Genomic DNA, 23,816 nt, shown 5'->3' with positions numbered 1-23,816 from the left:
TGACAACTAGGGCAAGGGACATCTCCATCTCCAGAATGGCAAGTGTGGATTGTTTGGTAACTGCAGGGAAAAAAAATGGCATCTTAATCAAAAAGGGTGTTTATCCCTGAACAGAAATAGCAAGGTACTATGATCCTTAATTTTATGTCCACCTTCTGCCTAAGTCTGCTGTGCCTAAGGTTCTGACACTGGCAATCTGTGAAACTCTTCTTCCTAAGGAACATCCTTGTGTCTATTTTGACACGTTGCCCTTTGACCTGGATTAACTGTCAGCCTTGGCTGAAGAGCAGGTGGTCAGTTGGTAGCATCTTGTCTTATCATCAATGATTCTTTTAAAGGGGAATTAATAAGAGCAGCTAGCTGTATCCATGGGTGTGTTTCAGGCTTGGCATTAGCATCGTGTGTACTCCATGCCTCCTCTTAAGCCTGCATGACTTCCTAATTGAACTGTAAATGCAAGTTTGAGTCTAGAAGGTGAGTTTTGGGGTGTGTTGGTTGTTTTTCTTTTTCTTGTTGGCGGTGGTGGGTTTTGTTTGTTTCAGTTTCGTTTGCATTTATGTCATTAGCTTTTGTCTGAAATGAAAGCTGAGGAATTCTGAGAGCTCTGATATAATGTGTTGCTACCAGTAATGTATTTATTGTCTGTCTTCCTAATCCATTATTGTTGGGCTCTGCTGCTTTTTTAGCTAACATTGCATTCACTGTGCTCATAACAATAGATCTTTTATTCCTGAGCATGTCCTTGGAAACATAAATAGAAAAATATACTAATATATCTCTGTTGAAAACTTTGTCTGAATATCAGAAGAGGTTGAATAGAGATGCACAGAGCAGAGAGAGCACAGAACTTCAGACTTGCAGTGCAGGCTCTGGCTTAGCTTGAAAAATGTCCTGCAAAGACAACGTTGGTCACAGTCTAGCAAGAATTTTTAATATCAATTGGAAGCGGTCAATCTAGTTGTGCCAAACATCGACGTTGCCACACTTACAAACTGAATCTGAGGCTGTTAGGCTGGTAGCTGAGTCTTTTTGCACAACCTTGAGGAAAGCAGGCAATGACTTTATTTTTCTTTCATATTTGGGAGTGATCTGAAGTATCCTTTCGGGCAGTACGTAATTCAGTTGTGAACACAGAACCTTTTTTATTATTTTGATACAGACCTCTGAGGCTCTTAAAGGAGGTACAAAACCAAGGACAGCATACATAAGTCAAGAGGGGGCATTGCATCTTTTGATGCTTAGATGAATTTTGAAAACACTGCTTATATGCTTGCTGGGCTTGAAAACATCTTTTCCTTTTAAAGCTCTGTGTCAGAAATGAACTCTTCAGTGTTTGAGAAATGTGAAGATGGCCTACATGCTCCTCGTTGTGAGATGGGGAGCCCAGGTAGATGGCAAGTGCAACTGTTTTTTTTGTGGGATGTTTCCAGCGCTGCTTATGTTCTGGAATAAGAAAGCAGAGCATAGGGAAAGGGAGAATATTGTTCTAAAGAAACACAGGAGTGGAAAAAGCCCAGATTTCCTTGGCTAAGCTACTGTAGTATAACTGAATGCAGTTTTCCTTTAATGTGGCTGGCTCATGATACAGAGCCTTTGTTCTAACTCCAGCCTGTGGGTTGTCACTTAATACGTGTTGACTGAATTCTGTAGGATCCCTTCCCTTTGAGCCAAAGTATATCTCTGAAAAGGTTATCTCTGTGTGGAAAACAAACACTTCGTAACGCTGAGATCTCCCACATAGCAAGAATGGCTAGACCTTGTTTTCCCCATATGTAACGGAGCCTTTGTGCAACAGTAAATACTGTATTAGTTACATTTTTCTTCTGAGTAACTGAGCTAACAATGTGTTTTAGGGTTTTGCACTGTATTAAGTTATTAAAAACTAATTTTGTGAGTAAGCAGCCATTGTTTTGGCTCGGTTTTACCTCAGAATAATCTATTTGAATGCATTTGTTTATACTGACATTTAAGTGTTGCATTTCAGCAGTGTTTTACAGTACAGCCAAAAAGTCCTATAACCTTTGAAGGAAGTAAAAGGCTATTGTAATTTAAAAATCCAGAGGCTTATGTTAAGCCCCAGGGGAAAAAAAAAATCTAGTGCTGCTCAGTTACAATATATTTTGTTTAATCTTAATGGGGCCTGAGTGCCAGTCAGGAACCATTTCTGCTTACTTATGTGTCATATCAAGTGCCTTAATTGTTTCTCTTTTTATCTCCTGGGGATAAAGCTTAGCAAAATATCTTCTGGTTTATTTTTATCACATATCTAGCAATTGGATTTGAATCTAGGTTTTAAAAGAAGCCTTGAATTTTCTTTCTTATATTCAGAGTGAGATGAATTAATACAACTTCTTTGTGGCTTTCAAAGGCAATAAGAAATCTGAGAGCTATTGTGTTCATTGCAGGATCAGTTTAATGGTTTGCTTTGACACTGTGAAGTTCCTCAAGATATTCTTGAAGGTATCGTGCAGTTGCCTTGCTTGTGTTCTTCAGAGGCCAAGTAAATTCCTCTTTTGCCTTTCATTAGCAAGAACAGAAGTAATTTTTGCTGGGGGAGGTGTTAATACCCTGGGGAGCAGCATCCTCTGCACACGAGGCTTTTGTCACCCCTTGACCTATTTGATGTCCGTAGCTGAAGTGCCATTTATTTTTAGGCACGGTACACTTAAGAAGCGACATCTTTGGGCTGGCTGATGCATGCTGCCCTCCGAGGTGACTGTTGTCCCCACCAGAGAGGTAACAGGCTACAGGGTGTGGGCAATGCCAAGATAAAACTGCTCCTGCCTCTCCACACATCTCTTCTGCCCTGAAAGGTTGTAATGACAGATGGAGCCCTAAGTCATGAACTAAAGAAACTCAATGGACATTTTAGACAGATGGCCCAAGGTTGCCAATGACACCAAGCTGTGTGGTGCACTTGACACACTGGAAGGAAGGGATGCCATCTAGAGGGACCTGGACAGGCTTGAGAGGTGGGCCTGTGCAAACCTCGTGAAGTTCAACAAGGCCAAGTGCACGGTCCTGTATCTGGGCTGGGGCAATCCCAAGCACAAATACAGGCTGGGCAGAGAATGGACTGAAAGCAGCCCTGAAGAGAAGGACCTGGGGGTGTTGGTGGATGAGAAGCTCAACATGAGCCGGCAGTGTGTGCTTGCAGCCCAGAAAGCCAATTGTATCCTGGGCTGCATCAAAAGAAGCGTGGCCAGCAGGTCGAGGGAGGTGATTCTCCCCCTCTACTCTGCTCTCGTAAGACCCCACCTGGAGTACCGTGTCCAGCTCTGGGGCCCCCAATATAAGAAGTACGTGGACCTGTTAAAATGAGTCCAGAGGAGGGCCACGAAGATGACCAAGGGGCTGGAGCACCTCTCCTATGAAGACAGGCTGAAGGAGTTGGGGTTGTTCAGCCTGGAGAAGAGAAGGCTCCGGGGAGACCTTATAGCGACATTCCTGTACCCAAGGGGAGGCCTACAGGAAAGCTGGGGAGGGACTCTTTGTCAGGGAGTGGAGTGATAGGACAAGGGGGAATGGCTCTAAACTAAAAAAGGGTAGATTTAGATTAGACATTAGGAAGAAGTTCTTTACTCTGAGGGTGGTGAGGCACTGGAAGAGGTTGCCCAGAGAGGTTGTGGATGCCCCATCCCTGGAAGAGTTCAAGGCCAGGTTGGATGGGGCTTTGTGCAACCTGGTCTAGTGGGTGGCATCCCTGCCCATGGCGGGGGGGGGGGGGTTGGAACTACATGATCTTTAAGGTCCCTTCCAATTCAAACCATTCTACGATTCTGTGATTCTTTCAGGCTTCCAGTACTTAAAGTGTGGCTACAAAGAAGACAGAGGCTCTGTCTTCAGGAGTCACATGGAAAGGAGAACGGACAAGAGGTACAAGTTGCACAAGGAGATCTTTCATCTTCATATAAGAAAGAAATTTTTTACAGTGAGATCAGTGACAGGAACAACCTCCCCAGGGACATGGTGGAGTCCCCAACACTGGAGGTTTTGAAGATGTGATGAGACATTGTGCTAGATAATCTCATCTAAGCATCCTTTTCCCACAGAAGTTTGGACCAGACGACCTTTCGAGGTCCCTTCCAACCTGGACTGTTCTATGTTTCTAAATTAAACACATTTAAAATAACTTGATATAGAATGTAAGTTACTTGATAATATCAACATTGTCATAAAAAATGACTGTTTGAGTAACCCATCTTATTCTGCTGTCTTAAAATACCTTGCATTTCCCTGAATTTCCACTATTTCTGCTGGATTGTGTGCTATGGGATCTATATTACAGCACTGTGGGGAGGTGGAATTAAACTTTTAAAACTAATACCAACAATAACAGGCTGAATCGCACATGTTCTTTCTGGTAACCCTGTTGCTGAAAAAGAAGCTAATAACATGACCAAATGCTGTTGGTTCTTGTTGTATTGGGTTTAAATGGCAAGGGCTTGGTAGCAGGGGGGCTGCAGGGGTGGCCTCTGTGAAAAGAGTCAAGAAGCTGCCCCATGTCTGATAAGAGCTAGTTTCAGACAGCTCCAAAAGGGAACCACCGCTGTCCAGAGCCAAGTCAATAAGTGATATTGTTTGCGCCTCTGTGAAAGCATATTTAAGAAAGGGAAAAAACGCTGTGCAAGAGCAGCTGGGAGAGCAAGGAGTGAGAAACAGCCCTGCAGACACCAAGGTCAGCAAGGAAGGAGGGGGAGGAGGTGCTCCAGGTGCCGGAGCAGAAGTTCCTCTGCAGCCTGTGGAGAGGACCATGGTGAAGCAGGTTGTTCCCCTGTGGCTTATGGTGAACCATGGTGGAGCAGATCCCCACACTGCAGTGCGTGGAGAAGCCCATGGTGGAGCAGGTGGATCTGATCTGAAGGAGGCTGCAGCCCATGGAGAGCCCCTGCTGGAGCAGACTCCGGGCCAGACCTGTAGCCCGTAGAGAGGAGCCCACACAGGAGCAGGTGATCTGGCAGGAGCTGCTGTCCGTAGGGGACCCATGTTGGAGCAATTTGCTCCTGACGGATGGACCCCCCTGGTATGGACCCATATTTGGAGCAGTTCTTGAAAAGCTGCTCTTTGTGGGAAGCCCACACAGGATTAGATCGGGAAGGACTGGATCCTGTGGGAGGGACCCCATGTTGGAGCAGGGAAGAAAGTGACCGTGAAGGAGCAGCAGAGACTAAGTATTACAGACTGACCACAACCCCTACTCCCCTCTTCCACTGCACTGCTTGTGGGGGGACACCTAGAATAGGGTGGATGGGAGGAAGGTGTTTTTAGTTTGCTTTTACTTTCTCACTGTTCTAGTCTGCTAGTGACAGGCAATAAATTATTTTAGTCTCCATATGCTGAGTCTGTTTTGCCCATAATTGTGGAGTGATCTCCCTGTTCTTATCTCAACCCTTGAGCCCTTTGCATCATATTTTCTCCCCCTTTTTCTTTGAGGAGGGGGAGTGAGAGAGCAGTTGTGGTGGAGCTCAGCTGCCCAGCAGGGTAAAACCACAACACTTGTGAAACAAGATTTCTTTTACAGCTCCTTTTCTACCGGATGTGTGCTAGAACTAAACTCAGTCTAAACCAAAGTACCAGCTAGGCCAGGAAGTCCCAGTCTTCAAACCGGTTAGGAGGATTTTGTAAATATAAATCTGGCTCATTACTGAGTTAGAAAAATTTATAGTCTTGGCTGGTAGGATTCATTGCAGGAGGCAGTATTGTATTTGTACTAAACATTTGGACCTTGGTTGAAATAAGTTAGATAGACGCAGTCATGGACCATAATGCTGTCACAAGACAAGGAAGGTTGTTCTGGTATCCTACTGACAACACCAAAAAATCCCACAAATGTGACAGGACAAACAGGTTCTTTGGATATCAGATGATAAAATGGCAACAAATCACCAACTAAGTTTGATGGTTTTTATTATAACTACACACACTGATTACCAGTATAATTAACTCTGAGTGGAAAGTGAGCAATCTAAGCATATGGAGAAATGAAAGGGAAAAGCCACTTTCCATGTAGGTAAAGCACAATAACATTAATGATTAGTTTTACCCACCAATAAGCAACAGTCGGGAAAGTTGTCAGCCTCTCATGTTCTCCATCACAAAGTCACAGCTGTCTCCCTCACAGGGTAGAACCCCTGGACCAGCCAGCAAGAGCTACTCTGAGCTCGAGTTGGGGAGCTACTCTTATAGGGCTGTGACTTTTGGTCATCTGACCAATAGGATAATACAAGAGTGCCAGGTGTGTTTCTAGAAGGTTGCTGGTCCGTGAACAGCAAGCTATCGTTTGGTGAATAGTCAATCCATATCCCTGAGGAGGACATTGTCTAGACCATTGTTGTGGTTTAACCCGGCTGGCAGCTAAACACCACACAGCCGTTCGCTCACCCTCCCCCCTCCCTCTCTGGGATGGGGGAGAGAAACGGGAAAGTGAAGCCGGTGAGTTGAGATAAAGACAGTTTATTAAGACAGGAATATAATAATAACAATAATAATAATAATAGTGATAATGATAATAGTATTAATAATAATAATGTGTAAGAAACAAGTGATGCACAATGCAATTGCTCACCACCCGCTGACTGATGCCCAGCCTATCCCCGAGCAGCCGGCCTCCCCACCCCGGCCCCGGCCAGCCACCCCTATATATTGTTTAGCATGACGTCAGATGGTATGGAATACCCCTTTGGCCAGTTTGGGTCAGCTGTCCTGGGTCTGTCCCCTCCCAGCTCCTGCTGCACCCCCAGCCTGCTCGCTGGCAGGACAGAGCGAGAAGCCGAAAAGTCCTTGGCCTGGTGTAAGCACTGCTCTGCAACAATTAAAACATCAGCATGTTATCAGAGCTCTTCTCATCCTAATCCAAAACACAGCACCCTACCAGCTACTATGAGGAAAAATTAACTCTGTCCTAACTGGAACCAGGACAGATATCCAGCCCTTATTCCATACCATTTATGTCATGCTCAGGTTACACTCTTTCCAATACCTTGTAATTAATCACCATTTTCATCTATGATATATAGCAATCATGGTAGTGATGACATACAGTATTATATAATAATTAACATACTACAATTCAACTCATGGGCTATTCTCACCCAGTATCAAATCCCCTTGAGGTACACACCGGACCTCCCCATTCTTTTGCATTACCCACCAAGTGCATCCAGGTCCCTGAGCAAAAGCAATTCCACGAATGGGTTTGCCTTTTCCTGAGGCAGGAGTAGCCCAGACTGTTTTACCCAGCATGTTTCTTACGTGCACTACAGGAACTTTATCCCCTTCTACAGTGCGTAACAGGTTTGATTGGGCAGGTTCAGCTCGGTTGGCAGATCCCCTAGTATTGACTAACCAGGTGGCCTTTGCCAAATGTGTATCCCAATTTTTGAATGTCCCAGCACCCATTGCTTTCAGTGTAGTCTTCAACAGTCCATTGTATCGTTCAACTTTTCCAGAGGCTGGTGCATGATAGGGGATGTGATACACCCACTCAATACCATGTTCTTTGGCCCAAGTGTCTATAAGGTTGTTTCGGAAATGAGTCCTGTTGTCTGACTCAATTCTCTCTGGGGTGCCATGTCGCCATAGGACTTGCTTTTCAAGGCCCAGGATAGTGTTCCGGGCGGTGGCATGGGGCACAGGATATGTTTCCAGCCATCCAGTGGTTGCTTCCACCATTGTAAGTACGTGGCGCTTGCCGTTGCGGGTTTGAGGGAGTGTGATGTAATCAATCTGCCAGGCCTCTCCATATTTATATTTCAGCCATCGTCCTCCATACCAAAGAGGCTTTGACCGCTTGGCTTGCTTGATTGCAGCACATGTTTCACAATCATGAATAACCTGTGCTATAGTGTCCATGGTCAGGTCCACCCCTCGATCACGAGCCCATCTGTAGGTTGCATCTCTACCTTGATGGCCTGAGGTGTCATGGGCCCATCGGGCTATAAATAATTCACCTTTATGTTGCCAGTCCAGGTCCACCTGAGCCACTTCAATCTTAGCAGCCTGATCCACCTGCTGGTTGTTTTGATGTTCTTCAGTAGCCCGATTCTTGGGCACATGAGCATCTACATGGCGTACCTTTACAGCCAGGTTCTCTACCCGGGCAGCAATATCTTGCCACAATGCCGCAGCCCAGATGGGCTTGCCCCTGCGCTGCCAGTTGTTCTGCTTCCATTGCTGTAACCACCCCCACAGGGCATTTGCTACCATCCATGAATCAGTATAGAGATAGAGAACTGGCCACTTTTCTCGTTCAGCAATATCTAAAGCCAGCTGAATGGCTTTCACTTCTGCAAACTGACTCGATTCACCTTCTCCCTCAGCAGCTTCTGCAACTCATTGTGTAGGACTCCATACAGCAGCTTTCCATCTCCGATGCTTTCCCACAATACGACAGGACCCATCAGTGAACAAGGCATATTTCTTCTCATTTTCTGGTAGCTTGTTGTACAGTGGGGCTTCTTCAGCACGGACCACCTCCTCCTCTGATGATATCCCAAAGTATTTGCCTTCTGGCCAGTCCATAATCACCTCCAAGATTCCTGGGCGACTGGGGTTTCCTATTCGAGCCCGCTGAGTAATCAGTGCAACTCGCTTGCTCCATGTAGCATCAGTTGCATGATGTGTAGAGGGGACCCTTCCTTTGAACGTCCAGCCTAGTACCGGCAGTCGGGGTGCCAGGAGGAGCTGTGCTTCAGTACTGACCACTTCCGAAGCAGATCGAACTCCTTCATATGCTGCCAATATCTCCTTTTCAGTTGGAGTATGGCAGGCCTCAGATCCTCTGTATCCCCGACTCCAAAACCCCAGGGGTCGACCTCGAGTTTCCCCAGGTTCTTTCTGCCAGAGGCTCCAGGTGGGACCATTCTCCCCGGCTGCGGTGTAGAGCACATTCTTTACATCTGGTCCTGTTCGGACTGGCCCGAGGGCTACTGCATGAACTATTTCCTGCTTAATTTGTTCAAAGGCTTGTCGTTGCTCAGGGCCCCATTCAAAAGCATTCTTCTTACGGGTTACTTGGTAGAGCGGGTTTACAATCAGACTGTAATTTGGAATATGCATTCTCCAAAACCCCACGACACCTAGGAAAGTTTGTGTTTCTTTTTTGCTAGTTGGTGGAGACATAGCTGTTATTTTGTTGATCACATCCATTGGGATTTGACGGCGTCCATCTTGCCATTTTATTCCTAAAAACTGGATCTCTCGTGCAGGTCCTTTAACTTTATTCTGTTTTATGGCAAAACCGGCCTTCAGAAGGATTTGGACTATTTTCTTCCCTTTCTCGAAAACTTCTTCTGCAGTGTCACCCCACACAATGATGTCATCGATGTACTGCAGGTGTTCAGGAGCTTCCCCCTGCTCCAGCGCAGACTGGATCAGTCCATGGCAAATGGTAGGGCTGTGTTTCCACCCCTGGGGCAGCCGATTCCAAGTATATTGGACTCCCCTCCAAGTGAAAGCAAACTGTGGCCTGCACTGTGCTGCTAGAGGGATGGAGAAAAATTCATTAGCGATATCAATTGTGGCATACCACTTGGCTGCCTTTGATTCCAGTTCATATTGGAATTATAGCATGTCCGGCACTGCAGCACTCAGTGGTGGCGTGACTTCGTTCAGGCCACGATAGTCCACTGTTAGTCTCCACTCACCATTAGACTTTCGCACTGGCCATATGGGACTATTAAAAGGTGAATGAGTCTTGCTGATCACTCCTTGGCTGTCCAGTTGACGAATTAGCTTATGGATGGGACTCAGGGAGTCTCGGTTGGTGCGATATTGCCGCCGGTGCACAGTTGTGGTAGCGATCGGCACTTGCTGTTCTTCAACCCTCAGCAACCCCACAACAGAAGGGTCCTCTGAGAGACCAGGCAAGGTAGACAACTGTTTAATGTCCTCTGTCTCCAAGGCAGCTATGCCAAAAGCCCAGCGGAACCCTTTTCGGTCCTTGAAATATCCTCTTCTAAGATAGTATATGCCAAGGATGCACGGAAAATCTGGGCCAGTCACAATACGGTGCTTTTGCCACTCATTACCGGTTAGACTCACTTCAGCCTCCAATACAGTTAACTGCTGGGATCCCCCCGTCACACCATAAATACAGATGGGCTCTGGCCCTTTATAGCTTGATGGCATTAGAGTACATTGTGCACCGGTGTCTACTAAAGCCTTATACTTCTGTGCGTCTGACGTGCCAGGCCATCGAATCCACACAGTCCAATAAACTCGATTGTCCCTTTCCTCCCCCTGGCTGGAGGCAGGGCCCCTCTAGTCCTGGTCAGAATCTTCGTTTCTGTGTTTAAAGGACTGCCTGCTGGAAGTTGGAGCAGCAAACTTTTCAGAGAAACCCTTTTTCCCAATTGTTTTCTTTTGCAATTCACGTACCCGTGCCTCTAGGGTCGCAGTAGATTTTCAATCCCATTTTCTCATGTCCTCTCCATGGTCACGTAGGTAAAGCCACAGGGTGGCGCGGTGTGTGTGCCCACCATATTGTCTTCCTTGCATAGATGAACGTTTACCCCTAATAGCTGAGACACTGGTTTGTACAGGTGGGGAGGAAAATAATCTTTCTTCAAGTTGGTGGATCTTTTCAGAAAGTTTCTCCAAAGTATTCTCTTTTAGCTGGTGGACACTGGTTCGTTCAGGTGGAGGGGAAGATAATCTTTCTTCAAGTTGGTGGATCTTTTCAGAAAGTTTCTCCAAAGCATTCTCTTTTAGCTGGTGGACACTGGTTCGTTCAGGTGGAGGGGAAGATAAATTCTCTTTAAGTTGGTGGACCTCTTCAGAGAGTTTCTCCACAGCCGAGACACAGGCCTGTAGGGAAGAGGAGAGGTTTCCTTCGTACTGCCGGAGTAATTTAGCCACTTCATTCACTGGGGGATTCTCCTCCTCTTTCCAGGTTAGTATTGCCAATGAGCTGGCATATGATGATGGTGCACTCCGTACAAACTTCCGCCACATGGGTCGTGTACAATGGACTTCATCTGTATCTGTGGATGTTTTGGATGTTTGTGCGTCATCTAGGTCCTTATAAATTACTTCCCGTACGGCCAATTCCCTCAGGTACTGAATTCCCTTCTCCATGGTGGTCCATTTGCCTGGTAGACATACAAGTTCTTCCTTGAAGGGATACCTTTCCTGCACAGCTGACAGGAGACGCCTCCAGAGGCTGCGAGATCGTGCTCCATCTCCAATTGCTTTGTCAATGCCTGCGTCCCTAGCAAGGGATCCCAGCCGCCTGGCTTCCTTGCCCTCTAATTCCACATAATTGGCTCCGGTGTCCCAGCACCGGAGCAGCCAGGTGACAAGCTGCTCACCTATACAGCGACCAAAATCTTTTCGCACATCTCGTAGCTCACGCTGGTGTAGGGTTCGGGTAGTTACTGTTGATTTTTCAACATCCTCATCCTCATCTTCATCCTCCTGCACCTTTGAAGGCCCAGCCTCGTCTTCACTATGCCCAGACCTAGCAGAAGACTGTCTGCGTTCTAAACGACCTGAGTCTCTATACCATTTTTTCACCTTGTCTACAGGGGCAACTTGCACTGCTACAGCTCGTTTCTCTGACCCAGCCACAGGGTCTGCCATAGGGGTTGGAATACCCTCTGCGGGGTCAACTTGCACTGCTACAGCTCGTTTCTCTGACCCAGACACAGGAGTGGGAGCAGCTGCAGGAGCTGGAGCTGCTGCAGGGGCTGGAGTGGCTGCGGGAGCTGGAGCTGGAGCGGCTGCAGGAGCTGGAGCGGCTGCAGGAGCTGGAGCTGGAGCTGGAGCAGCTGCAGGGGCTGGAGCGGCTGCAGGAGCTGGAGCTGGAGCGGCTGCAGGAGCTGGAGCGGCTGCAGGAGCTGGAGTGGCTGCAGGAGCTGGAACTGGAGCGGCTGCAGGAGCTGGAGTGGCTGCAGGAGCTGGAGCTGGAGCGGCTGCAGGAGCTGAAGCGGCTGCAGGAGCTGTCGCTAGGTTGCTAGTAGCATCAATTGCAGCTCGATAGGCACAAGCCAGACCCCAGCACGCTACAGTGATTTGTGTCACTTTGGAACTGCCAGAGTCATGACACCTTTTTTTCAAGCATTCTGCCAGCTTTTTAGGATTTTGCAGTTGTTCAGGGGTGAATGTCCAAAACACTGGAGGTGACCACTGCTCTAGAAACCTGCCCATATCCTCCCACGCTCCCTGCCACTCGCAACTATCCCGCCTCAAGACAGATCTCCGGATGAGATTCCTAAGTAGTTGTTTAACCCTCAACAAAACCTGAAGCGCATTCAGGAGACATAAAAACAAGAGCAGGCTGGTCTGAGTATCCCAAGGATATTCAACATCTTGGAGAACCACTGTAACTAGCTCGGGGGATAAGAGGGTGGTGAAGGAGAAAGGGAGAGTGAACAGGTAGGGAAACACGTCTTCCCCTGGCCCCTTCACAGATTGGCTCCCTGACGAAAACAGGCAATAGGTGTAATTGCTAATAGTTTCCGAGATATGGTTTCCAAAGTATAGAGTCGACGTCAGTGCTGAGTACAAATACCAGGTTAGAGTCGTGACCAGAAATCTCATCATTTCATAAGCCATTGTTACACCGCACAGTACCATAACAATCTTAAACCAGGGCCCGGAAAGGATAAACAGTGCAACAGGGAGCACATACAGAAAGTAACGCGCTATAAAACTCAATTTGGAAAACAGGCACAGCAGACTGGAGATTAAGGCAATCAACATCGTGACTAGGAACTATTAAGCAGGTCCAATACTTATACCAATTTTGGTTTAACACACTCAGGTCAAATCTGTCGATATCTCAACCCTTCGAGCCCCACGTTGGGCGCCAAAAGGACTGTTGTGGTTTAACCCGGCTGGCAGCTAAACACCACACAGCCGTTCGCTCACCCTCCCCCCTCCCTCTCTGGGATGGGGGAGAGAAACGGGAAAGTGAAGCCGGTGAGTTGAGATAAAGACAGTTTATTAAGACAGGAATATAATAATAACAATAATAATAATAATAGTGATAATGATAATAGTATTAATAATAATAATGTGTAAGAAACAAGTGATGCACAATGCAAATGCTCACCACCCGCTGACCGATGCCCAGCCTATCCCCGAGCAGCCGGCCTCCCCACCCCGGCCAGCCACCCCTATATATTGTTTAGCATGACGTCAGATGGTATGGAATACCCCTTTGGCCAGTTTGGGTCAGCTGTCCTGGGTCTGTCCCCTCCCAGCTCCTGCTGCACCCCTAGCCTGCTCGCTGGCAGGACAGAGCGAGAAGCCGAAAAGTCCTTGGCCTGGTGTAAGCACTGCTCTGCAACAATTAAAACATCAGCATGTTATCAGAGCTCTTCTCATCCTAATCCAAAACACAGCACCCTACCAGCTACTATGAGGAAAAATTAACTCTGTCCTAACTGGAACCAGGACAACCATTCACAAGCAACTGAGTGGGTCAGCACAGCTATGTATCATCTGTGAATAGTCCATTGCTATCTTTAAGAACCACCATGCTATAATATCACAGATTTCTTTGTATAAGTTGGTCATGCAGACATGTTATGTAAACCGAGGCAATCAGCTCTGGGTCAGATGCGTTCTGCAGTGCAGCAGGAAATTGCTGCGTGCAGGGGGGTTCCCTGCATCGAGGCCGCTTGAGCAAGCTGACAAGAGCCGGCAGCCCTCACGAGAGCCGCTGTTGAGGCTTGGGCAGAGCCAAGCAACCAGGAGTGTGGTGAACAGAGTGTAGTGTGGCTGTTTACTCAGGGAGGGCACTGAAGTTTGGCCAGCTCACTCAGGGAGTAATGGTATCCACCTGACAGAAGGCCATGGTCTCACGGAGCTCGGCACCCACAACAACCAATGCAGTCTCCCAGACAGAGCTCAGGGGGAACATGCTGCCACCCAAGTAACAGGCTGTTGGGTGTGCCCTTCTCTTAGGCCACTACAGGATGGCAGTAGCAAGCACAGCTGTGAGAGGTGTGCTCAGGTTGAATAACTGCTTCACCTGGTGGCAGAGCTTTGGGAGGAGGTGGGCAGGCTGAGGAGCATCAGGGAGTCAGAGAAGGAGATTGACTGGTGGGGTAGTACTTTGCCATCCCTGACTCCTGTAGTGGGTTTATGTGGCAAGGTTTTGGTAGCAGGGGGTCATAGGGGTGGCTTTTGTGAGGAGGACCTAGAAGCTGCCCCATGTTTGGTAAGGGCCCCACTGCTGACCAGAGCTGAGCCCATAAGTGATGTTGTTTTGCGCCTCTGTGAGAGCATATTTAAGAAAGGGGGAAAAAAAAAATGCTGCGCCACACAGCAGCTGGTAGAGTGAGAGGAGTGAGGAACAGCCTTGCAGGTGCCAAGGTCAGTGAAGAAGGAGGGGGAAAGGTGCTCCAGGCATCAGAGCAGAAGTCCCCTGCAGCCTGTGGTGAGGACCATGGTGAAGCAGGCTGTCCCCCTGCAGCCCATGGAGTACCATGGTGGAGCAGGGTTCCACGCTGCAGCCTGTGGAGGAGACCATGGTGGAGCAGGTGGACCTGCACCGACGGAGACTGCGGCCTGTGGAAGACCCCTGCCGGAGCAGATTCTGGGTCGGACCTGTAGCCCGTGGAGGGGAGACCACGCAGGAGCAGGTGACCTGGCAGGAGCTGCTGCCCATGGGGGATCCAGGTTGGAGCAGTTTGCTCCTGAGGGATGGACCCCGTGGTACGGACCCATATCTGGAGCAGTTCTTGAAGAGCTGCTGCCTGTGGGCAGCCCACGCCGGATCAGTTCAGCAAGGACTGTATTCCGTGGGAGGGACCCCACAGCACAGGGGACAAGAGTGACCAAGAAGGAGCGGTGGCAAAGAAGCGCTATAGACTGACCGTAACCCCCATTCCCCCGTTTCCCTGCGCTGCTCGGGGGAGGAGGTGGAAGAGGGTGGATGGGGGGAAAGGTGCTTTTGGTTTCTTTCCTTTTTTTCTCACTTCTCTAGCTTGTTAGTAATAGGTAATAAATCTTACTATCTCCGTATGCTGAGTCGGTTTTGCCCGTCACGATAATTACTGCGCAATCTCCTCGTCCTTATCTCAACCCTTGAGCCCTTTTCATCGTATTTTCTCCCCATTCCTGTTTGAGGAGGGGGAGCGAGAGAGCGGTTATGGTGGAGCTCGGCCGCCCACCCGAGTAAAACCACTACGCACGGCATTGCTAGCCAGTTGAGAGAAGTTATTGTCTCATGCCACTCTGCGCTGGTGCGGCCTCACCTTGAGTACTGCATACAGTTTTGGGTGCCACAATATAAGAAGGACATAAAACCATTAGAGAGTGTCCAAAGGAGTTCTATGAAGATGGTGCAGAGTCTAGAGGGCAAGACGTATGAGGAGCAGGTGAAGTCACTTGGACTGAAGTCACAGCCTGGAGAAGAGGAGATTGAGGGGGACCTCATGGCACCAAGCCTGCTGGAGTTCTAGAAGCATTTGAATAATGCTCTCAGACACATGGTCTGATTTTTTGGGTGGTCCTTTGGGGACCCAGGAGTTGGACTCGATGATCCTTGTGGGTCCCTTCCAACTCAGGATATTCTATGATTCTATGCATTCTATTGTCTTATTGTTCCATGCCATACTTGAGGAAAGGATCATCTCACCACAAATGCTCATAAGCTGAACTTTCCAAACAAAATAAATTCAAGCTCTAGGAGGCAGCTTTGCTCTATTTTTTCGAAGCTTTGTATGAAATACCTGTTTTGAGCCTAGTATTCCAAGCTCATTTTGATGTTCCAGCATTCTGTTACTTCGTGGGTCTTCCCCAGTTAAAGTAACTTTTTCCGTTTTTAGATGCAAAACACACTGGAAACTTATTAGAGATCCATGATAAACATGGCTCCGTCCAATACAGACTTTATTCTTTACTCTCTATTTCAGCGTTTGTCCTGGTTTCGGCTAGGATAGAGTTAGTTTTCCTCCTAGTAGCTGGTAGGGTGCTATGTTTTGGATTAGGATGAGAAGAGTGCTGATAACATGCTGCTGTTTTAATTATTGCAGAGCAGTGCTTACACCAAGCCAAGGACTTTTCAGCTTCTCACAATGTCCTGCCAGCGAGCAGGCTGGGGGTGCAGCAGGAGCTGGGAGGGGACAGACCCAGGACAGCTGACCCAAACTGGCCAAAGAGGTATTCCATACCATCTGATGTCATGCTGAACAATATATAGGGGTGGCTGGCCAGGGTGGGGGGGCCAGCTGCTCGGGGATAGACTGGGCATCGGTCAGCGGGTGGTGAGCAATTGCATTGTGCATCACTTGTTTGTACACATTGTTATTAGTAGTACTGTTATCATTATTATTATTATTTTCCTTTCTTTCCTGTCCTAATAAACTGTCTTTATCTCAACCCACAGGCTTTCATTTCTTTCTAATTCTCTCCCCCATCCCAGAGAGGGAGGGGGGAGGGTGAGTGAACGCCTGTGTGGTGCTTAGCTGCCGGCCGGGTTAAACCACAACAGCGTTCATAATCTGAAAACAAGTTAATGCATCTAATGTTTTCACAATTTTACTAAAACAAAACTTGCAATAGTAGGCTTTGGTGATATTGTACATCTGAGAAACTCAATGTTAGTTTTTGACTCCTAATACTGCTTCATAAATATATACTGTCATTTAAAAGGCAGAAGTTGAAATCATTTTTCTTTTGAAATCAATAGTATTTACAGTCTAAAATATTTAATTATATTGAACCAAAACCAATTCAAATATTTGTAACAGGAAAACAGATTTATTTATATCAGAAGACAAGACAATTTTTTTTGAAAAACACAAGAAAACTAGCCTGAGTTCATCTGAAATATTCAGAAAAATCCTATTGATTTTAGTATGCTTCGGTCATTATTTTTTAAACAACACCCTAAAAGTTAATATATATTTTTATAATTATAAAAGTTTCCTAGTTCGTGTACAGTACACAATACAAATTGCGTACAAACTATTATTTCTCTCTTTCCAATTTTGAGAGAACATGAGATACTAAAAGATTTAGCATTTCTCACAAAAAAAATCACATAAGGAAATACATATTTGCAAAATCAAATACATTTTACAAAGACAACTATCAAATTATCCTGTAAAGATGTTTTCCTTAAATAATTAAAAACTATGTTCAACTAATTCCAAAACTGCAAAACAACATTACATTATATCACATGTACAGTCTACAAAAAAGTTGGTTTCTTCATTTACATAATGTATGCAGTAAATTGGAAAACAAAAGTTCAGTTTCTCCTAGTGTTATTACATTTTTGTGCTTGTGGGACTCAATAATGTAATCTGCCACTTACTAAGTGAAATTTAAATAATGGCACTTACAAAAAATACAGTAGAATATAAATGGTACCAAGTAAGTTTCCTAGAAGGTAAGAAAGTCCTGAGTGATGACAGAATTATTGATTGGCAAGCTCTAGAATTACCCTAATTACAGTTTACCATCTCAGGCACAATTTCCCAAGTGTTTGAAAGGCACTCAAAGTTTATTCAATAGCCTCATTGCTTATTACTGTAAATCCAAATTTCCTGTGAAGATGAGCAATTTTCTGTGAAGCTGAGCAATTTGCTTTGGTACCAAAAATGATATTTTAAATTGCTTTATTGGATTACTTTAATATGATATTTAATCTTTAAATACAAAACAATCATTTTAACAATGTATTTTGGAACCCTTTAGTATTCTTTGTGTAAAAAACAAACAACAAACCAAAACGTACCCAAACCCCCTCTTGTTGCAAGTCAAAAGATACTGGATTAGCTCCCTGGTAAACACTAGTCAAGGTGAGGTTGTACCTCCACAGTTTTAATTCTTTAAAAGTATTTATAATTTTGGAGTGCTGAAAACTCTTGCACCACATTCAAAGAAGAACTTAAGAGCATTTCCCTTATTTGGATTTAAGTGTGGGTCATTTTGATGTTCATAGTCTTGTTATGGACCTTCTTCTCTATGATGAATTTCAGCCCTAATTGATACCAGTAGATAGTTAACTCTGTTTTGTGTGAAAGAGATAAAATATGTTCTTTGAGGAAAGGGTAAGATGACCCAGGCCTTGGAGATGTCTAAAGGATGATTAACTGAGGAACTACTAATCAGGAAGACCATTCTGTTGACATTCTTGAGGGAAACATCCTGACTATGCCTTTGAATATGTCACCAATAAACGTAACATGAATAATTGGCTGAAAAACAAAGAATAGGAGTATTCTAACGTGAACTATCCTCATTACAATAGTAAAAATCATGCCCCTAGGCTGGGAGACACTTCCTCTCTGAGGACGGGCAGAATGATTCTGTCATGTCAGCAGTATGCTAATTATGTAACCAGTCGGAGGCTAGGGGATTGTACAAATATGTAAATGTATTGATAAGGGATTGTATTAAGAGTGGCATGGAAAGTCCTAAGATGTGCCAGCACAGTGGGAAACCACCTAGTACCCAGACTTGATCAGTTCTGAAATAAACAATATTTCAACCTAGTGTGTGGATGTGTTTATTGCACACCGGGTAAGGAATCCAAACTTTTTATTGGACAACATCATGATCAAATTTTTACCAAATATTTAGTTACTTTGAGCTTTCAGTCCCAACATTTTATTGCTGGACTGCTTTTTTTTTTTTTTTTTTCCCCCCAAAGAAAACAGTCAGAATAAAACAAGAGAGTTTAAATGATCAAACTAAGGCATATTTTCCTCAAACAAAAACTAGGTAGTTACTTTGTAAGTAGCTTTTACTATTTCCTAATTAAAATTGGTAAATTAAACTCAGGTCTGCTGGCACATAAAATCACTAGCAGCAATGATCAAGGCAAACTGGTAATCATTCACAATAAATTACAAATAAAATGTTAAATTAAAACCCTTTGAGTACTGTATTTTAATTATGCATGAATTTGCATTAACTGACTAAAAGTTTATAACTTGCACTATACCGACGTAATTCCACTAAACGAGGTAATGAGGCTTTTTTTTTATTCCACTCAGCTAGGTTTGAATAAATACATCTGCACCTAGGATTGCTAATTTCTACTGCAAAGGATCAGCAAAAAAGCTCAGTAAGGTAGCATTTCTATACATAATTTCAGAAACTCTCTACTCACTTCTGAACTTGTTCCCTTGCTCTAGTGAGTACTACTTGCAATAAAAAAAAAAAAAAAGTTTTTCAACACAGCAGAAGGCAGGTCCAATTTCAAGGTGTTTTTTTTTTGTTTTGTTTTGTTTTGTTTTTTGTTTGTTTTTAATTCTGACATTCATCCAAACTGCTGCATCCCTGTAGAGGAAACTGAATATAGTACCTCTGTCTTTCTATTAGTCAATAGCACAGTGACCGAAAGTTAAAAGTAATATGAATACAACACTCTCCTTTTTGTATCTATCAGATAGACTGCAGAAAATTTGACTGCAAACATACCAACAGTTCTGTAAAATTTATTCTTTTAATTAAGCAGTTTTGTTTTTATTTCTAAAGATTTTCATCGACAGTATTAGAGTATTTTAATACTACCCTGAAGTGATTTTCAAAATAGTATACATATTTCTTTCTAAACCTCCATCTTGTAAAGGACTCTTAAAGTAGACAACTTATGTCTGTAGAGCTACATATTTGATTTCTTGAGATATTAATGCAATTATGAAAACAAAAGAGCAGAAGTAGTGTTTTGCACCAGACAGCACAAGTTGATAGCAGTGAATAATTTAGCCTATTGAGCCTTCTATAACAAAACCACTTCTGTCTAATATGCAAGTATTTAATTTAGAAAATAAAAAATATTTTCTGCAGCATGATCAGCTACTTAGATGTATAGAGTATTTTCAGTGATCTAATTAACCTATCTAAAAAATTTTGTTCTTATCCTTACAATACTCAAAGGGTTAATGCAAAGCATTACATTAAATTAATTTTCTAATGCTAAAACTAAGTATTTTGTTTATGCTTCTATTACATTTTTTTCTTTTAATCACCAAATTAGCAAATATACTAGAATACCATTCACTGACCTGTTTTTAAACCATAGACATGATATTTTCCTGTTCTACAGACAAGAATGCAATTTTCAGAAGTTTACACTGATCTCTCAAATTAATGTTTTAAACTCTGAAATCACTGTCATATGAATTACCAAAAATACCTACGTTATTAAAAAAGTTAAATTTTCACAATTTTTTTCATTACTATAAAAGGTTATTTTGTTTTGTAAATCCACTCTATAAATTACATTAAATTGCAATGTAGCTCTAGCTAATATACATGTTTTTCTAAACAATGCTGATGTCAGTTGGTGATAACCACAAATATATCAGATTAGGTCTTCTGTTGAAAATATTTTGAACCAAAACAGTATTTCATACATTTAAAAATGCTTTGGTTTAAATTGAAACGTTTTATAGACCCATGCATTCTTCAGTGACAGTACACCAGCACATTTTACACATTTGTGAGCTAAAGACAGAAACGCTGTACATCATGACTTTGTAAGTAAACAATTTAAAGAATATACTCCGTTTTTTAATGAAACATTAAAAGAGGGTGCACAAAGCATATTACACTATAATAATAAAATACAGAAATAGATAACTGAAAAGAGGGATTTTAAAAACTGGTTTATGATGGGAAATATGAAAATGTACCAACAACTTTTCATAAATATGAAACTTGTGAAAATTGGGCCCTGTGATTTAAAAAGTAATTTAACAACACCCATTCCCAACAGTATTCACTAAGTTATATGGGAGAAATGTCACTAAAATAATTATTTTGAATTCCACATCAAGATCAGGTAAAACCCCAAAATCATATGAGTTCTTATAATGTCTAACCTGCGGATACTTGCTACAGCTTTTTAGAGCTCTAAAAGAGTTAAGCAGACTTCATAGTTGATGTGGTAATTCAGCCACGTGCTGCATGCTACATAATTTGGATTGAGGTATCCATATCTCTGTCTTAAATCATTAACAGTACCTATCTATTAAAAAATAGCAAAGGTGTGCAAATTGATTCATATGAGTACATTTGATTAAAATTTCAGTAAACATAAAAGCAAAGCAGAAAATTCTCAAACCTTTAAGTATACACATCAGCTTAAAGCAACTGAATTCCTTTAAATATTTGTTAAAGTGGGGATAATATTATTTCATTTGAGAGAATGGTCAACTGATAAACATAGAAATAAAAACTTCATTCAGTTATTTGAATCAGGGATAGTTCCATTTTTTTGATAATTGCTATTAGAATACATGAAATACATTATTTGTGTGAATATATTATTTTCTTTTTGCACTATATGAACAGTGAACAACTATTCAAAATGTCAGTCCGGAGATATTCAGGTCCAACCTCTTCTTAGCAATCTAGATTTACATACTTCTCTCACCAACAACAAATCCAACATTCTACCAATAAAGGACTATGATAAGTAAACATTTAAGTTTTGTCAATACAAAATTTGAAATACACATCATACTACAATACTATAGCATAAAAAACTTATGTTAAAAATGGAAAATGGTGAATAGTTCATTCTTTTTTACATATTAAAATCATATAATGAAAGGGAGTAAATATTTATCATGGGTTACTTTTAGGATTTTTGGTGAAGGGTGCTGATTTCTAAGGAAAAAATGACAGTGATATTTGGGGGAACAAAAACTATGAGGATTCAGTGCACAGATGAATTTAGAGATAAATGACCATAAACCTCATTTGAAATTTTCACGAAAAAAATAACATTTTCATGAAAAAAAAAACATTTAATGAAAAAAATTAACAGTTATTAAGAATAACAAAAAAATACTAATCTTAGCTTCAGTTCTGTTTAAGGCACCATGTAATAGCCGAGGTACAATGATCCCTGATGTACATTCTTAAATGGCAGTGGTCCATCTAGCCACCTATTCAAATTCTATGCAATTGGAAATAAGTACAAGTGAGGTGTGCTAGTTATAGTACTTTATTAAAGTTTTGTAAAAATTTAAATTTACTTTAAGAATCAGGAAATATATTTTGAAAAGAAAATTATGTGGGTTGCTACATTCCTTACATTCCATAAATTATCTTTTATGAGAGCAGCAGATTGAATTAGTAGGAAAATACTTGGAATAGAAGAAAGTCATCCAAATTGAATGTTTTCTTGTATGTCCAGTTCAGCATAAGTAGCATATACACTTAAAAAAAAATAAAAAATAAAGTCACTTCTTTTCAGGTTCAGTTTCTACAATACCACTCAACCACCAAAAGCATCTGTGCAGTGGTCCCAAATATAGAACCAGTAGTCTCCAAAACCAGAGGAACTGGCACGCAAATAAAATCTGGAGCTGTGGATTTTAAAGGAAGCTTGTATTGTTTACATGGTGATCAGATAATTTGGTATGCCTACAGTGTACACGTTACCGCATTTTTACAATTCTATCATTCTGCATTTGTAAATGCAGTGAAAACACTTCTTCCTTACAGAAAGAAAATGGTAAATCTTCCCAATCCTCCAGCATTATCATAATAATACCCCCTGAATGATTGCAATTTCATCAAAATAGTGTCTTCTAGTTCTGTTCAATGAAAAGCACCTTTTATGACAAATTTTATGCATAACTCAACTCATACTCAAATGAGTATGCCTCCAGTAAAAATACAATAAAGTATTTATTTTGATATTTTACAGAAGTGCACCTAATTAAAAATCCATGTATATGAAATAATAATGACAATTAACATTAACATAATTTTTAAAACTATGAAAAAAATTAAGTTACTTTAATTATAAGAGGACAAAAGCATTAACATTCAAAGCTTGGAAAAAATCTTCCTTGACACTTGAAATGAGGAAAACTCATTGAGTATCCAATGTAAAATGATTTTGCTTACATTTTTTTTTAAATACCTGGCAACATACATACACCCATTTCTTTTCACAACTGTAATAAAAGGTAATGTTCAGCATAGCTAAAAATGTGATGTCAACTTTCAGACCGATTTTCTCCACGCCCCACATTTAGTCCAGCGTCAACAGGGCTAATGTAGTTGTGTGTAAGTGTGGTGCTTCAGTATTAGACTGCAGTATATGTATTTCCAGTAGCAGTGCATTGTCTGACAGTCTGAGTATTTGCAACAATGTGCTCATTATGAAGTGGGTTTAGGAGGTTCTGCTCTACTCCACTCTCAAGCGCTGGCTGCTGCACACAGCCCACCTGGTTCAGTTCTGTTTTCTCCCTCTTGTCTTGTGGCTCTCCATTTTCATCCATGTCTTCTATTTCACTTTCAACTTCACTGCCCTCATCTACACAAAAAAACAACCAAGAAAAAATAGCACAAAAGGGAAAAATCTAAATACAAGGGCCTTTATTTTGCAAATAACATGAAATACGAAAACACAGGGAAGTGTAGAAACCTGATAAAGTAGAAATTGAAAGCTTAAGATTTTACTGGGAAAAGTCAATAAATTCTACAGATAAATAGGTTAATGAACTCTCTCTAATGCTATCTCATTTTATAGATAAGGAAACTGAACTGAAGAGAGGTTGTGACTTGCCCCAAATCATACAACCAGTGTAAGAACTGAGAACAAACTAAGCCTACAGTTTACCAAGAGGACATAAACTCACGTCTTACTAGATTCTTCAGTAACAATTAGCAAGTTATTTGGCAAGTGCTTGGACCCAATTCTGCCATCTTCACTTATCAAAATCATCATTCACTACAAATGTAGGTATATGTGCATGCTCATCATATCTTAATTTTTCCAACTGTCCATCTCCTTCAGCTCTCTCACAAGGATATACAGCTAAATTCTGGGCGAAATTTTGAAAATTTCTTACGTAAATAATAAATATTAAAAAAATATTTTCTTG

At 42.7% G+C, this 23,816-nt stretch overlaps 1 protein-coding gene across 4 annotated transcripts in view; it reads right to left on the bottom strand.

Annotated features, from left to right (window-relative positions):
• Positions 1 to 21,158: 21,158 nt before the first annotated feature.
• LOC125181335 (transcription factor RFX3-like) overlaps positions 21,159 to 23,816 on the bottom strand; it is a 232,222-nt gene continuing 229,564 nt past the window's right edge. For all 4 annotated transcript variants that reach the window (XM_066987566.1, XM_066987565.1, XM_066987567.1 and 1 more), the window contains one exon: positions 21,159 to 23,245. In XM_066987566.1, coding sequence (XP_066843667.1) covers positions 23,016 to 23,245 — 230 coding nt within the window. In that variant the 3' untranslated portion in view covers positions 21,159 to 23,015. The remainder of the gene's footprint in view (positions 23,246 to 23,816) is intronic.

The sequence above is a fragment of the Anser cygnoides genome, chromosome W (genome assembly GCF_040182565.1).
Source record: "Anser cygnoides isolate HZ-2024a breed goose chromosome W, Taihu_goose_T2T_genome, whole genome shotgun sequence".
NCBI lineage: Eukaryota > Metazoa > Chordata > Aves > Anseriformes > Anatidae > Anser > Anser cygnoides.
The sequence above is the reverse complement of the archived record's forward strand: the minus strand, read 5'-3'. Positions and strand labels throughout refer to the sequence as shown.